This window comes from Musca autumnalis, unplaced genomic scaffold (genome assembly GCF_047663935.1).
Source record: "Musca autumnalis isolate F117 unplaced genomic scaffold, ASM4766393v1 scaffold_4, whole genome shotgun sequence".
Lineage (NCBI taxonomy): Eukaryota > Metazoa > Arthropoda > Insecta > Diptera > Muscidae > Musca > Musca autumnalis.
The window spans coordinates 160,044,531-160,062,938 of NW_027411977.1; the positions used below are offsets into that span (position 1 = coordinate 160,044,531).

At 36.7% G+C, this 18,408-nt stretch overlaps 1 protein-coding gene across 2 annotated transcripts in view; it reads right to left on the reverse strand.

Annotated features, from left to right (window-relative positions):
- Vps13D (vacuolar protein sorting 13D) overlaps nt 1–18,408 on the reverse strand; it is a 672,569-nt gene that overhangs the window by 57,847 nt on the left and 596,314 nt on the right. For both annotated transcript variants that reach the window (XM_073982994.1, XM_073982993.1), the window contains exon 18: nt 5,236–6,345. In XM_073982994.1, coding sequence (XP_073839095.1) covers nt 5,236–6,345 — 1,110 coding nt within the window. The remainder of the gene's footprint in view (nt 1–5,235; nt 6,346–18,408) is intronic.

Sequence of the window (18,408 nt, forward strand, 5' to 3'; positions counted from 1 at the left end):
GGCTTTAGGTGCATTTATCTTACAAAAAGAGCCCGTTTGGAGTTTTTTTTATGCCCTCAACCATTGTATTGAGGGTATATTAAGTTCGTTTTTCCGTTTGTAACGCATTGAAATAATCATTTGCGACCATACAAAGTATATTCTTGACCAGGATAAAATTCTGTATGGATATAGCCATGTCCGTCTGTTGTGATCACTGTAGCGTCCGCAATAATTGTTGTACAACGCTATATTTTTGCACCCGACGGTATTTTTTCCATTGCCGAAGATGGGCTATATCGGCCAACGTTTTGGTATAGCCCCCATAAAAAGGTAGGGCTTTATGTACATTTTTGACCGAACTACTCGTAATTTAGCATTCCCATGTCGCGGTATAGCCCCCATATAACGGTACCGATTTTCTGTATTTTAAGGATTTTAGCTACATTTTTCGACTGAACTACTATTTTTTGATATATTTCCAGGAGTCTTTTGAAATGTTTTTGAAAGTTTAAGACTTTGTCATACGACCATGTGCTGTGTTGTTTACAGTGATTTGAAAATTACTTTGCAGAAAAATGGAATTTACATGTGAACATTTTCCTCCGATACTTTTTACAACTTTCGACGTGGATAATTACGGCAAGAGTGCATTGATCAAATTTAATATTTGTATGTCGATAAAGGGCCATCCTACAAAACTTCGAAAAAATAGTTTAATGAATTCAATCGGGGCCGACACTCGCCCAAAACGAAGGTCATGAGGGTCACGCGAAATCAGCCGTTGTGCAAAAAAAAAAAAAAAAAAGTTGAACCGTGCGTGAACGGATAATGCAAGACTGCCATGTTATATACCGTGAGATAGAGACATGATTGGGCATTTCTTCCACCGTGTAACATTTGATATTTCCGCAAAAATGGATTTTTCTCGTTAGATCCAGCAAAACTGGAAATTCGGTTAAAAAAAGGCTATTGTGGTTTGGTGCAAAGAAATTGTGAATAAAGAAGATCATGGTTTTTCAAGCGACTTTTGTAAGATCATCACAGGTGACGAATCTTGGATCTATGTTTAGGAGGCCGAAACAAAACAGGAATCGTCTGGGTCTGGGTCTTTGAAAGCGAGCCAAATCTAACGAAAGTTGCTCATGTAAGAAACACTTCGAAGCAAATGGTCGCCTGCTTATTCGGCAAAACTGAACTTGTATAGACTATAAGACCTGAGAAATTTAGGAGGTCTATTTTGAGTGGTACACTACAATTTGTTTGCCTGAAGTCTCCTGAGAAATTCGAAAAACGAACAAGAGAAGACGAATCATTTTGCATCATGACAATGCGAGCTCTCACACATGGATTCAATAGCGCCTGTTTAATCCGACAAAACGTGAAATTGATCCGCCGTACAGACCTGACTGTGAATCCATTGATTTAATTTGGTTCCAGCATATCAAGAAAAAAAGCGGTGTCAATTCGTCGCCAGACGAATCTTGGATCTATGTTTAGGAGGCCGAAACAAAACAGGAATCGTCTGGGTCTGGGTCTTTGAAAGCGAGCCAAATCTAACGAAAGTTGTTCATGTAAGAAACAGTTTCAGTCAATTTAGCCCTGTCCGTTTATCTGTCTCTCTTAACGTCTAGCTGGCTGGTGCGCTCGATAACTGTCGAACGAATCTAAAATTGTGTGATCGATAACTGGCGAAGTGAGCAATTGATCAATAGATCGGGTAAGACTATATCGGTCCACATCTTCGGGTACGTCCCACACAAGTGAAATTTAAGAGTCTTCTCGAATCGTTTTGAATTTTTTCAGCAGATTGTGCATGCGATTCCCTTTACGATGGTACAATTGCAATAGCAAGTCCATACTTCCTGAGATTATGGCCGAAAAGCTCCACGAAACCCTGAAAAACAAACCAGAAACTCTCAAGGCGATTTTCTGATTGGTCCAAACTTTGCACATCGTATTATTTCATATAGTCATGTATAAGGTTGGAATATGAACTATATCGGTCCCGTCCTTCGAGTACCACCCACACAAAATTTGGGGAAAAGTTCTGTTTGAGGACTCGTATCGGATCTATTTGAATTTTTTTGATGAAGGTTATTTTCACTGTACCTATTGCAACGGTACAATTTTTTCCGAGGTAGGTCCCTATTTCCTGAGATAATGGCCCAAAAGTTCCAAAAACCCCTGCCAACATTACTAAGGGGTATTTTGTAGAGTTGTGTCGTTCATGAACGAACCGGTTCAAAGGAACGATTCCGTGAAAAGAACGAACGGATCCGTATCCAGCTCATTCTTTTATATCGTTCATTTAGATCCCCGATGGACGAGTCATTGCTGTCAAAACAAAACCACCATCATTAGCTTTGCATACACACAAGCAAGCAAAAAAAAAAAACAAATGCATTGGTTTTGCGGTCAAACTCTAAACCAGGAGGAGGCATTGTGACTCACAAGAGAGCCCATGTGCTCTAAGTGAGCGTAAATTTGTTATCGCTCACAGCCTGTGTAGATGCTAACACGTTGGGAACAACAACAAATTTACCCTCATTGAGAGCACAAGAGAGACCCAAAAATTTTCTCTGCCTCACTCTGCTCTAAACAAACGCTGCGTTAGGCAAGCAGCACAAATTTCCACACAAAACAAACAATTATTCAGAGAGCTACTCTCGCTCAGTAACAGCACATCTCGGTCATATCTTTCTTTTGCATCATTCGTTCATCTGGTTCTTTCATATCAAAACCACCACCACTACGTTCATTCGTGAACGAACATTTTCAAAAGAACGATTTGGTGAAAAGAAGGACGGAGTCATATGCAGCAGAGAACGAACGACTTCAAAAGAAAATAACACAGTCAAATGTATTGTGGAACGAAAAAGAGCCAACGAACGAAGTAAACGACCCGGATCTTTTTGGTGAACGGAATGAAAAAGATCGATCCGCTCAATGAACGAGATTGCCCAACACTAGTATTTTGCCACCGTTGAAAATTTGATGTGGGCAGGCCTGGGAATCAAACCCAGACATTCAGCGTGCAAGGCGGTTGCACATAGCTAATTCGTAGAGGTTGTGGTATAGGGTATCACATGGTCGGCCCCGTCCGACTATGGCCTTTGCGATACATCGTAATCCTCGATAATTCGTAAAAATTGGCTGGTCCCTTGAATTACGAACTATCACGATTATAATGAACTATGAAGAAGATAAAATACTAATATTCGTGTGATGTCGTCATAGTGATACTATGGCTTTAGGTGCATTTATCTTACAAAAAGAGCCCGTTTGGAGTTTTTTTATGCCCTCAACCATTGTATGGAGGGTATATTAAGTTCGTTTTTCCGTTTGTAACGCATTGAAATAATCATTTGCGACCATACAAAGTATATTCTTGACCAGGATAAAATTCTGTATGGATATAGCCATGTCCGTCTGTTGTGATCACTGTAGCGTCCGCAATAATTGTTGTACAACGCTATATTTTTGCACCCGACGGTATTTTTTCCATTGCCGAAGATGGGCTATATCGGCCAACGTTTTGGTATAGCCCCCATAAAAAGGTAGGGCATTATGTACATTTTTGACCGTACTACTCGTAATTTAGCATTCCCATGTCGCGGTATAGCCCCCATATAACGGTAACGATTTTCTGTATTTTAAGGATTTTAGCTACATTTTTCGACTGATCTACTATTTTTTGATATATTTGAAATGTTTTTGAAAGTTTAAAACTTTGTCATACGACCATGTGCTGTGTTGTTTACAGTGATTTGAAAATTACTTTGCAGAAAAATGGAATTTACATGTGAACATTTTCCTCCGATACTCCAAGAGTGCATTGATCAAATTTAATATTTGTATGTCGATAAAGGGCCATCCTACAAAACTTCGAAAAAATAGTTTAATGAATTCAATCGGGGCCGACACTCGCCCAAAACGAAGGTCATGAGGGTCACGCGAAATCAGCCGTTGTGCAAAAAAAAAATGTTGAACCGTGCGTGAACGGATAATGCAAGACTGCCATGTTATATACCGTGAGATAGAGACATGATTGGGCATTTCTTCCACCGTCTGACATTTGATATTTCCGCAAAAATGGATTTTTCTCGTTAGATCCAACAAAACTGGAAATTCGGTCAAAAAAAGGCTATTGTGGTTTGGTGCAAAGAAATTGTGAATAAAGAAGATCATGGTTTTTCAAGCGACTTTTGTAAGATCATCACAGGTGACGAATCTTGGATCTATGTTTAGGAGGTCGAAACAAAACAGGAATCGTCTGGGTCTGGGTCTTTGAAAGCGAGCCAAATCTAACGAAAGTTGCTCATGTAAGAAACACTTCGAAGCAAATGGTCGCCTGCTTATTCGGCAAAACTGAACTTGTATAGACTATAAGACCTGAGAAATTTAGGAGATCTATTTTGAGTGGTACACTACAATTTGTTTGCCTGAAGTCTCCTGAGAAATTCGAAAAACGAACAAGAGAAGACGAATCATTTTGCATCATGACAATGCGAGCTCCCACACATGGATTCAATAGCGCCTGTTTAATCCGACAAAACGTGAAATTGATGGGTCATCCGCCGTACACCCCTGACTGGGAATCCATTGATTTAATTTGGTTCCAGCATATCAAGAAAAAAAGCGGTGTCAATTCGTCGCCAGACGAATCTTGGATCTATGTTTAGGAGGCCGAAACAAAACAGGAATCGTCTGGGTCTGGGTCTTTGAAAGCGAGCCAAATCTAACGAAAGTTGTTCATGTAAGAAACACTTCGAAGCAAATGGTCGCCCGCTTATTCGGCAAAACTGAACTTGTATAGACTATAAGACCTGAGAAATGTAGGAGGTCAATTTTGAGTGGTACACTACAATTTGTTTGCCTGAAGTCTCCTGAGAAATTCGAAAAACGAACAAGAGAAGACGAATCATTTTGCATCATGACAATGCGAGCTCTCACACATGGATTCAATAGCGCCTGTTTAATCCGACAAAGCGTGAAATTGATGGGTCATCCGCCGTACAGACCTGACTGGGAATCCATTGATTTAATTTGATTCCAGCACATCAAGAAAAAAAGCGGTGTCAATTCGTCGCCAGAAGATGCTGTAAAAGCTTTTAAAAACCTTGCTTTGTGAGGTGTCGTAATCGGAGTGGAAAAAGGGATTCAACAATTGGTTTGAGCGCATGAACTACTTAATAGACTACTTAAGAATACAATAAGATTTTTTGTGATACTGAATGTGTGTTTAATACTTACGCATCTAGATGCTCTTTCTGCGATTTCTTCATTTTGACAACGTACGCGTGGGCGTGTAACTTTTGGTAGGTTTGTTGATATTTCTATGTAGTAAATTGGAACAATTTTTGTAGAATTTGCTGTGCTTGTGGTGGTAGTAAGTGGGTGACAAGATAAGACTTCACTTAAGTGACACTCAATCATGATAGCAGGATCTTCCTCACATCTTGAAAAAATACGAATGAATTCAGTTGAAACCAAAAGTCTTAATTTAGCCTCCCTGTCATTACAAAGATTTGGTTCATAAAATATCAATTTCTCAGTAAAATTTCTGCGGTTAATGATATACAAGTATTGCTGTCCTTTACTTTGCCTAAACGAGTAATTTGGTAAAAGACCACCTGGTGCACCTGTTACACATCTCGGTAGCCGTTTGCGATCAGGTAGGTAATGATGTGAACCTCTACTAGTTTCTCTAACAGCGCTTGCAGTTTCGGAAGCTAAATCGAGAACACCAATCAAAGGTTTCGTTACAGTGCCAACCAGGCCTTTACCCAGACCACTCAAGAATCCTGGAAATCCATCAGCTTGGGCACCGACATATGTGTGACGAACAATACTAGTAACTCCACCAAGTAAGCCGAATCCAAATCCTTTTAAGCCCGCTGCTAGGTGTCCTCCTGTTGTTGGGTAACTCACTTCAAGTATTTTTTGTCTTGTTTCATTATCCCTCTCATCCAATACGACTCTTCCCAGGCTATCAGAAATAGTCTCCGTTAATTTTGCTGTAGAATTCGAAATACCATGTGTTACGTTTTTTACTAAACTCTTGACTGAACCCTCAAATATTAAACCCGATACACCCTCGGATAAGTCATTTGCAAAGCCAAGTGGATTTCCCAAAAAATCTACGCTTCCTAGAATAGATGCTGCATGCCATTTTAACTGGTTCACAAAGTGTACTTTCACGGCCTTCAGGTATATGTCAAGTGTTTCGAAGTGATGTCTATCGGAGAATTTATCGAATTCTATAATAGCATCTTCGAATTTAATAAGTGTTAGGCCCAATATCTTTTTGATCTCTAAAAGCTCCGGGCTAAGTTTGGGTGCCGTCAGTACGGTTAATCGGACCTGTAAAAGACAAAACATATACATATAAAATGTTTTAATAACTGATAAATTAGGCATTCATAGAATTGTATTTGGGTTTAAGATATTTGTATAAGATACAGTAATTTAACATTTAGTACAGGCCGATCGCCGGACACATAAATACAATATAATACAACATAATATAATACAACACATAATAGCTTCGTTCCAGTACTTTTTTAATGATAAAATGTTCAAAAGAGAAAACTGTCAAAAATGAGTTCAACGCACACATTTTTCCAAAATATACGGGAACGGAAAAATGGCAGAAACGTCAAAAAATCTGGAACAAATGTCAAAGTCGGCGTGTCAGCGAATCGAAAGCCGGCAAACATGTTGCACATTTTTGCTCGCTCAAATTTGTCGTGTAAAAAGTTTCTAGAGAGAAAGCCATTCAGCGCCATTTTTGTTCAAAGAGAAGTGAACATTTTGCAACTTTTTTGGTGTACGGGAACGCTTTTCGGGGAAAATTTTCAAAATGTGTTAAATGTGTAAAAACTTTTTAGTTCTGGAACGAAGCTTTTGTGTTTGTATAAGGCATGTGTAATGAAAAAATGAATAATTCGAAAACAATTCTATGTGTACTAAAATGATAATGATAAATCAGTAGAATATCTATTATGATTGTTTCTAAAGATATGTTTACTGTTGATCTGAGATACGATTTATATTAAATATGCAATTGAGAACGCATTAAACTCTGCCGGATCTTGTATAAACGTGATTTAAAAAACAGTTCTTATATTTTTCAAAACAATACTCAACACACACAAATACTAACATTACATTAACAGAAGTCGGTGATGAATGGAATCGATGGCCTTCTATGTGCAAGGCGGGATCATTGAAATTTGCAAGGTTTTAAATTGAGTTAGCTGCCTGTTAAGAATTACTACTAAAAATATTTCGATTTCGATTGATTAAAATGCACAGAACTATACCGATACTATACAAAATCGACATTGAAGCCACATTGAGTTAGCAACATTGTAGAGGAAAGTAAACATTCGAAAGTTCCCACGCCTCACTTTCTTTCCCATGCCGTACGAGAGAGCGACCTCCCTTTTCGTAGGGATCGCGTACATAACATCCCAGCAAACTAATCGTACCGACATCGTAACGAAATCGGAACAAAATTCGGACGATACCTCCGATTTCGGATCCGAAATCGTAACGATATCTTAACGAAAGTTGTATGTAGTGGTTGACATAATTTCGGAACGAAATGTCGGAGCGAAATCGAATCGATTTCGGTAAGAATTCGGAACGAAATCGGAATCCTTAGAAAATTCGGAATTCCAATTTTACCTCCGAATTTTCGTACAGATTTCTGAACGATTTCGGAATAATGTCGTATGAAAATCTGATGTATCTTCCGAATCTTCGTAAAGATTTCTTAACGATTTTGGAATTTTTATTATAAATTTTTGTTTTTTATTGGAAGATCGTAATTTCAAACGTATCTAATGATTTTCATTGTTATGTTTTTGTAGTTATAGTAGAACAATGTAAACCTTGTGTACGAATATGTTGAGTATATGTTGCATTTATATTTAAAAATTGTATATGCGAATTTTATAACCAAACATTTTGTTTTTCGACAACAAACTAAAATGTTGCTTGTTAGATATATACAAAAGATGGTTGCTGTGCGAAGGGAAATTTGTTTCCGACATATCGATCCGAATTCGTACCGAAATCGGAAGAAAAACATTAGAATATTCGAAGGGAAATTTACTTCCGACATTTTCTCCAAAATCGGAACGAAATCTGAACGAATTCCCCTACGAAAAATCGTTTAGAAATCGGAACGAAATCTGAACGAATTCCCCTACGAAAAATCGTTTAGAAATCGGAACGAAATCTGAACGATTTTGCTTCCGAAATTGTTCCGATTTGTCGGACATCAGAGATTTGGTTTGATGGGATCAGCATCAGGCAACCCATACCAACGCACATTGCGTTGTTTGCATTAGTATTGGAGACATAACATGCTTAATAGCGGTGGTGCTCAAAATATTTTGTGCATTAGTCTCTCTGAGCGAGCCATCCCTTTGCTAAACCACGGCAGATGAGAAAAAATGAGAATATATGTTGTTGTAGTAGTCACGTTAACGTATACGCGTGATCTTGGTTGTTAATAGTCATTTCACTAAGGGGACGCATACACAAAAAAACAAAAGAAGCGACACACAACCTTCTTCATTGCCTGCTCAGCTGAGACTAAATTGTTTTGTTCTCTCCACATGTTGTATACGTGAATAAGTGTACGCTCCCAAAGAGCGTGCGTGCACTCTTTGCCTGATGCTGCATAACATTATCCGTGTCATGATGGAGTATGAGAAGAAGTTAGTAAAATTTAAAGGGCAATTATGTTGAAATTTATCGTACGTTGAAGCGCATGTTTAGAGTGCTGTAATGAGCGAACTGTTGTTCTTGGACACAAACTTGAAATGTATTTAGATGAAATGAACTGTTTTAGCACGATTCACCGAGGGATTTTAGAAAAACGTATTCGCGCGGAAACTGTGGCCACTTTAACGTAGAAAAACTGGGGAAAAATGTGTTGTAACGAACTCGTTTTTGTTTGTTATTGTCCAATTATTGTCTTTAGAAGGCAATGCACAGCTTATTGCTCAAAGAGAAAGTTAAAGAATGCACTTCAGATATTAAGCCTTCAATGTATCATTTTTCCGCATTTTCACTTTAACCGCGTCAATAAGATGCTGACATATTAAAGCAAAAAACAGATGGTTTTTGAATTTTTGCTCTAATCTGGACCCGCAACTACAATTGTCTAAAAGGTTATATTGTGATTGTAGTACTCGCGATTTCGCGTTTTTGCATGTATAACTCGAGAATGTAAGCTTCATAGGATTAGAGCAATCTACTCCTAAAGTAGAAATTTTGATGCGTAAATTTTTCAAAAAAAAGTATTTCAATTCAATTTTATTTAACTTGTAATTCAAACACAACCGATACGATTTCTGTGGAAACTCAATTCTTGCACATATAGTACTCATTTAGAAACAGATTTGATGACTTCTAAACCCATGCTAAAATCTACATACAAAGCACATTAGATGCGCCCAACGATAAAATTAAAAAAATTCATGTCATCAGTTTAAAAATTTAAAAATGCAAATCGCTTCTAAACATTCCAAATTTTTCGAAACTCAACTTTTTTTGCCACTCTTTGCGCTCTCTAAGGAGGAAAAGGCTTACAAACCTGACTAATTTTGAAGAAAAAAAATATTGTAAAATGACAAAAAATGGTTATATTATAAGCGAGTTCCTGAAAAAAAGGAGTATTATTCAAGCCTTAACTTAAGTTAGTGATTAAGTAAATTTCCTAAGCTATATTTTCCTCTTTATAACAATTCCTCTAATTTGCATATGTTGATTATAATAGTGGTCAAAATGAAAATATTTAATATAGATGTATGGATTTCCTTAAAGTTTTAATTACTTTCCAAGCATATACAAGAATCGCCACTAGAAGCCAAGGGTCTGTAGATTTCAAAACTATTTCGATTTTTTGCGGACATCAGCGGTTTTGGTAGTTATATTTTTGGAATATTTTTAAGTAATTTTGTTATCCTTGCTTATATGTATTTTCAATGTAATGTTTTTGTGCTATTAGCGATTTTTATTGTCATTGTAACTTGAACCCGCACTGAAAACTCGATATTGAAAAATATAAAGTTTTGGGAGCATTCACTTCAATATTTTTTCTTTTTTGGGACTCCCTAATGTTGCACCACGCCAGAACGTTGATATTTTCCCTGCACTGAAAACCAAAAGTACATTGTTAGAGAAAAATGGATGATAACTATATATGGAGGCTGTGGTCAAAAGTGGAGCGAAATCACATTTCTTTATAAGATGGTGTTCTAAACTCTGAGTTCATTATTATAACTCATTCGGTTTGAATATTTGGTAAACATTTGCCGAAATAAATCGAGATATAAGTTACATCAATAGAGGTCGTTGTGAGTTTTATATTTATTTGATGATTTATTTAATTTGCAAGTGTTGATTTTATTCGACTACAATATTTTTAATTATGTTATGCGAGCAGCGTTGCTGGCTCTTGTTGACTTGCGACGGCAGAGTGAGTGTTACTTTTTGTTTTGAAAATGTTCTTCCCACCAAACTGCAACATCAGCATTTTCATTGTATTTTACTTTTCGCACCAAACTGCAAGCTCAGCGTCAGGCAATTCAGTTGGTATTTTTTATGTTTATGTGTTAACTCCTCCCTCGTTTAAATGGAGGACGTCCCCGGACTCCCTGAGACCATCAATAACAACTTGAAGATTTTGTCGGCGTTTGGTCTTTTGATGGTTCTGGTAGTTTTTAAGGAAAACATAACATATAATCAAGAATGCTATTATGACAATTCCGGATATTACAGTCCAATTTATGAACTGTTTTTCCATGTCGTCAACGTATTGCAGGTTCTGTGTATTTAACCTTTGCAAATATGGCAAACTCAAAATTTCTTCATTGCCTGTTATGTTAACGAGTGTTGACACGGCCGGTGCTGGAGATTTTCTAAAATAACTTCTTAAGTTCCGGTATGTGGAGTTATTGATCATCACCTCATCATCAAATGTAATATCGTCCCGGTTACTAGTTGGCCATTGATGGTAACCCTTCTGTCGTTAATGATGATGATGCCGTCATCAATAATTGATAACGATTCGAGATGGCTGGGACGTGTGGTACAATGTGCGAAACCCCCTGAGTGGAGTTGTAGAGCGCAAGTTGTCGTATTTTGTAGTTTCTTATTTCTAATGTTGTTGTAAGTGTAGCTCTGCAGTTTATGATGGGTATAACCTGGCCGCCACATTCAGCTATGTTGTTATTATTGGCAAAATTAAGGATGGTGTTGTTGTGCTGTACTGGATGTATGATATTCCTCTTACAAACTAACTTAACTTTAGGGTATTTAATTATGAAATATAAAAAATTATTATATAATAGAACTTTTATTTGGGATACTTCCATAAGGTCAGTAACCGTAATATTGGTAGAGTGTTCATTTACAATTTTCTCCAAATCATTGGAGTCTAGGATTGCCGGATTAATTATTCCGATTTTTGTAAGTGTAACAGATAACATCAGGGTTTCAAGCTCGGCAATAATGATTCTATTTCGCGAAATCAAAGATTCATATAAACTTTCTGTATTCATTTGTTCTGGTTTTGTGTTCTTTACTAAATTATTTACAGCGTCTGTTAATTCATTTATTTTTTCCTGCGTCTTTGTATTGATTGTTATTTGCCTATGCTCTGACTCGATGAGCTCTTCTTGCGTAAATTTTATGTAGTTCGAATTAGTGTAGTCGGTAATTTTTGCAGATATCGATACGGCGAGAAGTAGCGTTGTCCAAATCATAATAATAAAAAAAGACAAAATAAACTTTACTTACCTTAAATTGTAATGACCACCCTCCCTTTTATTAAGACTGTGGTCCCCAAGTCAGCTTCGACAGTTTCCTCTGTGTACAAATTTGAAATTTTATTTCCTAATCGTCGATTTGATTTTACAAGGACTTTTTCTCCTACTTCAAAAATTCTATTTTGCCTTGTCTTATTTAACCTTTCCAACTGAACGTTCTGAGCATTTTGGATTTTTGCGCTAATGTCTGTGTTGTGTTCTGACATCAAAGGATAATTTACATCAATCGGTCGTTTGTTTGTAACGGAATGAATACTTCTGTTGTATTCTATGGCGGCAAGACATATTAATTCAACTGTGTCGTCAATATTTCTATCCATCTTTAAACATCGTGCTATTTCTACCAGGGTGCTATGAAACCTCTCTACCTGTCCATTTGATCAACTATGAAGAGGTGGAGCGTTAATAATTTCTACACCAAATCGGTTTTTTAAAAGTGATTTTATAGTTTCCGAGGGCTTACTGTCACAATACATTGTCTTTGTTTTCTTAAGCTGTAAAATTGCAATTTTTACATCTATTATTGTTCTGGAAGCAATTGTTTGAACGACAGAGAACTTAGAAAATTTAACCACACATGTGAGAAAATACTTTTTGTCCGTTGAATAATATCGATATGCAACATTTCCCCTGTGTACGAAGGAATGGGTGTTTCCCCTAAAACTTGTTTTTGGGGGTGTCGGTCATATTTTGCTTTTTGACAGATTTTGCAATTCGAGACGACTTCGTTTTCTAACAAGTCATTTTGGGGAAAAAATAATCTAGCAAAATTGGTTTCACATTTTCTTGTTCGGCTCTATGAGCTCTTTTGTGCTCCAAGACAGCAATTTCCTTTTGTTAATTTTTGTCGAAAATGTCAGTCACTATCCGGTCCGTGTAACGGAATGTAGTTGAGGGAAATGTCTCCACTAATTTGTGTTGAATGAATGCCAATATTGGCAACTCGCACAAAATTGCGTTGACTACATCGCTTTTGACCACGTCGCATATTCTCTGAATCAGTTTTTCTCTGTCCGAAATATACAAAGGATGTCGTCTTTTTTACCGAACATAATGATCGTTCTAACCCAGTCACTTCCACTTTCCTCTATTACTATTTGATTCCGAAAGCAGTTCACTGACTTCTCAGTTCTTTCGATAGTGTAGGTAAGTGATAACTCACTATGTACCGTGGCAATATCTGAATGTGTGTCGTCATCTAAAGCGTGAATGTGTTGTCGAGACAAAGCATCAGCAACATAGTTCTCTTTTCCAGGCTTATAAAAAACTTTGGCATTATGTTCGTCAAGGAATGCTTTCCAGCGTTTTATCTTGGCGTTCGGATTTCGATCCGAGACGGCAAAAGTCAAAGGTTGGTGGTCTGTGAAAATATTTAAATTTTTTTCGCCATATAGATAGTTCCTGAGATTCTTCAAAGCCCACATTATTGCCAGAAGTTCTCTTTCGTTTGTTGCAAAAATTTTTTTCCCTGTCTTTTAAAGTTCTTGAGATCATGGTTATTGGCTTCCCGTCTTGTGACAAGACGGCTCCCAAACCAGCAGACGAGGCGTCTGTTGTCAAATCAAAAGGTTTCTTGTAATCTGGGTATTGCAATAACACATTTTCAGAGGCCAATATCTCCTTTAGCTTCTCAAATGCTTGCCGCTGTTTTTCGTTAAATTCGACAGGTATTTTCTTTGAACGCCCAGCGCTTACCTTGCCATTATCGCCCTTTAAAATTTCACTTATAGGCTTTGCTATTGAGGCAAAGTCCTTAATGAAACGTCTATAATAGCTTGCTAATCCAAGGAACGATCTGACATTGAATAAGGTTGTCGGCATTTCGTAGTCACGAATTGCGTTTACCTTATCAGGGCATGTCTTTATGCCTCCTCGCGAGACTACGAAGCCTAAATACCAATGAACGGAAACAAACAAAACGATTCCCGTACCAATCACACAAAGCCACAAACTTTTCAGCTTCTCTGAATAGTTTCATTCTCACAACCAAAACAAAAACACAAACTTTTCAATGTAAAAAGATGGAAACCGTACGATTGCTGAAATGTAACTTCGACTATGCTTTGCTGAGTTGTTTCATTCACCACCGAAACGACAAGTATTTTTGGGAAACGTTTGCCGTGCGTATTGTTAATGACACACTCAGACACACACACGCACACACACGTGATTGCTTAACAACCCTATAAGTTAGCATCAGCATACCACAGTGAATTTTATCAACCACCAAACGTTTTTGATTTATTCACATGTGTTTAGTACTATTCCGTTTTCTATCTGCTCTTGTGGAGTTGAGTACTTTTCGCTTTTCGTTTTGTTCGTACTCACGAATGTAAACAAAACAAAACTAAACAGCGAGCTCGGCCAACGTGGGTTATGTTTCGTTTTGTATTGTTCCTATGGAAAATACGAAACGAAACGATTGGAAATGTTATTTAAAGTATTTTTACGTACGCTGCTAAATACTCTACGCTTTCTTTGAAAAATTGTGATTTCTCATGCGAAACTCTCATATTGGCTTTATACAACTTATCCAAGACCCAAGCTACATGCTTTAAATGATCATGCATATTTTCGGAGAAGATAATTACGTCATCGACGTAAACATAAGACGATTTCCCTATTTGTTCTCTGAGCACATCGTCGATGGCTCTTTGGAAGATACTGGGAGCATTCTTTAACCCAAAGGGAAGCCTGCAAAATTCATATTTAGCATTCTCTACCGAGATTGCTGTCTTTTCCCTATCTTTTTCAGCAAGTAATATCTGGTGAAAGCCAGATTTTAAATCTAAAGTAGTAAAGTACTGTGCCTTACCTAAATTTGCCAGAATGAAAACCACGTTTGGTATTGGCTACTTGTCATCTATTGTATTTTCATTTAATTTCCAAAAGTCAATTACTAGACGTTTCTTTGTATTTCCTTGTTCATCGGTCCCTTTTTTATCTACAACCCATACCGGGTTATTATAGGGCGACCGAGACGGTCGTATTATACCGTCTCTTAACAAAGCCTGTGTTTCAGAATTAACAAAGTCTGATACTCCCATTGGGTAGGGATATAATTTTGAATAAATGGGTTCTTCGTTCGCTGTACGAATAGTTGCAACCATGTTGGTGTTATATGGCAGAGCTTCATCCGGTTCTGCGAATACTCCCATTCGTTTTTCTAAGATTTTTTGGAATTTTTCTTTTATATGCTGGGGTAGTACAGTGTCGCCGACGCATGTAAAATTTACATCCGGGCATTTAAAAAATTTGTTAGTTTCGGAACCACTCACATTTACTAGTTTTTTGTTTTTTAAGTCCAGTACAGTATCTGTCTGCTAAAGTACATCTAGACCAATTATACCGTCAAATGTTGTCAGGTTTGGTAATAAAAAATGTGGTGTTGGTACCGAAAATATTTAAAATGCACTTTCTGTCCACTGTAAAATGAGCATGAATTGACTTTACGTGGAATGGTTTATTCACGGGTACAATATTGCTCAATTCATTAAATGGTTTCATATAATTTTTGGACGCTCCCGTGTCTATCAATAATTTAATATTTCTCCCTGCAATTTCCCTTTCTATGAACGGTAGCAGGGAGCTATTCTCTAAAAAATTGAGTTCGTCGAATTCCAAAAGCTCGTCATCTATTTCTTCAGGCGTAGCTATCTGAACTTTTCGGAATTCTTGCTTAACCTCTTCTAATTTTGCTCCTGTACAGCGAGCGCGTTTGCAACTGCGGTTTCTACAACCGCTTTCAACAGTTCCGGTGTCATTGCCATTTTTTTGTTTTCAATGTTCGAAAAATCCTCAACAGAACCAAAAATACCGAAACTCAAATTGAAAAGTATCACTTTTTTTATCAGTTACAGCTATTTATGTTTTTTATGCTCATTTTTTTATAAATAAACACTCTACTTACATTTTTTTTAAACTAAGTTTAAGATGTTAGTTAACGTTTGCTTTTTTGAGTAGAATCCAAGTTGTTGTTTTCTTTGCTTTGTAAACTCCACGATGATGGTTGTAAAATGGTGAGTAAAATTGTCGTTGGGCGGTTTTGTGGGTAGTGTTGGGCGCCAGTTACATCAAAAGAGGTTGTTGTGTGTTTTATTTTTATTTGATGATTTATTTAATTTGTAAGTGTTAATTTTATTCGACTACAATATTTTTAATTATGTTATGCGAGCAGCGTTGCTGGCTCTTATGTTGTTGACTTGCGACGGCAGAGTGAATGTTACTTTTTGTTTTGAAAATGCTCTTCCCACCAAACTGCAACATCAGCATTTTCATTGTATTTTACTTTTCGCCCCAAACAGCAAGCTCAGCGTCTGGCAATTCAGTTGGTATTTTTTATGTTTATGTGTTAACTTATAAGTCATACAAGGAGTATACCAAATCATGGACCAACACTGACAATTTTCCTCGAGGAGGTTTACTATGCAATAAGAACTCCCGGTACCCGACACAAATTCGGTGGAGCGATGCGTTGGTACAGTAAAGTAAACAGGATGATTCGTTACATGGGAACCACGCGAAAACTTAGACGTAGGACTGCAATATTTTTGTTGGGATGTTTTTAGGCTACCAGGACCCAGTGATAAAAATTTCAGTTCGATATATCATCTAGAACTATTTTTCTTACACCTTCCCATGTAAGTGCCACCACTATGCAACGACATAAATAATTAAAACAACACACATTTTATTAATAGGTTGGCCCATTGAATAATTCGTACGGTGAGAATCAGTGTTAAGAATTTGATAATATCTACTAGTTCTAAAAGCAATATTTATTCTAATAGAAGAAAATAGGAAATCTTATGGTACACTACCATTCAAAATTTTTAATTTTAATAAATCCGTTAAATATTAATTACACTGTGCAACATTTTTAATGTGATCTTGTGCAAACAATTCGAACTGAGGATTTTTTGAAAGTACAGACCCAAACGATAAGAAACCCTAGTTGGGCTTTGTTGTGTCAGATCCAGCTCGGATTTTATGGCCCCATCTAAACATGGTTAAATATTGAGTTTTTAAAGAAATTCGGGGCTATATCTCTGAAACCAATGCGAATCTTCTTCTGACCTCTGAAGCAAATTTGTAGATAAGGACAAGAATAAATTATTTGGAGAAATAATGAACTCGGGAAACTACATTTATTGCCTCAAATTTCAAAATAGATGCAAAATTTCCACAATTTTTATACATTTCGCACCGTATCTCCAAAACCGTTAATTTTTTCTGATTATTTTCTTTTGGAGAAATATTCCCTGGAATATAATACACAACTCTTCAGAACATGTCATTGTTGTAAAATGCCTCTGTGTCGCTGTTTTCAGCACATTTTTCAACAACGATTTAATAAAAATGTCAATAATGTAGTGAAATTCGAAATGCGGTGATAAACTGTTAGTGTGAACTGTGTTTGAAATACGTGTTGTAAAAGATATGATGCAAAATGAGTTTCAGATTGTTCTAAAGAATTCTTGAGAACTTTATTTAGAAGATTTTTGCAAAAGGTTACTTTGTTCAACTCCCAATAGTTTAGCCGATACTGACCAGATTTTCAGCAATTATGTAAAATTGTCTATATTTTATAGATTTTGATGACCTAGGTGGAGTTTTTCTTATATGGTCTGTTCAAAAGATAAGTTCTACTAGTTTAGGGCTACAATATTGCCGAAGACAGCAAGGCCAAATTCCTATTCGTTTCTGAGATAAAGGCCTGATTAATGCAAAAAAGTGTAGATTTAGCCCGGTTTAGATGAGGCCATAAAATCCGAACTGGATCTGACAGGACAAAACCCTACTAGGGTTTTTGTAGTCTAAATATGTACTTTCAAAAAATGCATACTAGAAGTTGTTTGCATTTTCAGTGTTGCATAGTGTTATTTATATATGTGCCTCTTTCATGAAATTAATATTTGTAAGGTCAAAATCTGAACAATAAAATATTTGGATTTGTTGAAATATGGCCGGCCCCAAAGCGCAGTATTCAAAATAATAAAGCAAATTGCATTTGCAAATTAGAAGTAATAGAAGGTGGAGATAATATTGATTGTGCAGGTGCACAGGTCTCGATAAACAACAATTCGAGTATCTATGTAAGAACGAAGAATACGATGTTATATGCTGACTATGTGAAAACAAAACAAATGAAAAATTAAGCAGACAGTTATAACAGTAGTTTAGAAGAACTAAATGATGCGCCCCTAAATGATGCTCCCTTAAAAGGAAAAACACAAAAAAAAAAAATAACTTGTAGTGAAATTTATTACAAAAAAAAAAACAGCTAAAAACAATAAAACCTAAATTGCGCGAAGAGAAGAAACAAAACCAATTTGTTACATGATTTTCTAACTAGAGAGACAATAAATATAATTTATTGCTCAAAATCTCTAAAACAAGTTGGATATCATCCTGTTTATGTGTCTAATAGTAAAGTGTTTGTAAGGAAAAGTGAGAAGTCTAAGCAGAAGATTATTCAAAGTAATGATGAAGTAAATGAATTATTCCTGGAGTCAATTACTAACCGTCGCAAAAAACCTCAAAAACGTAGCAGGCGATGACGACGGCCATTCAATTG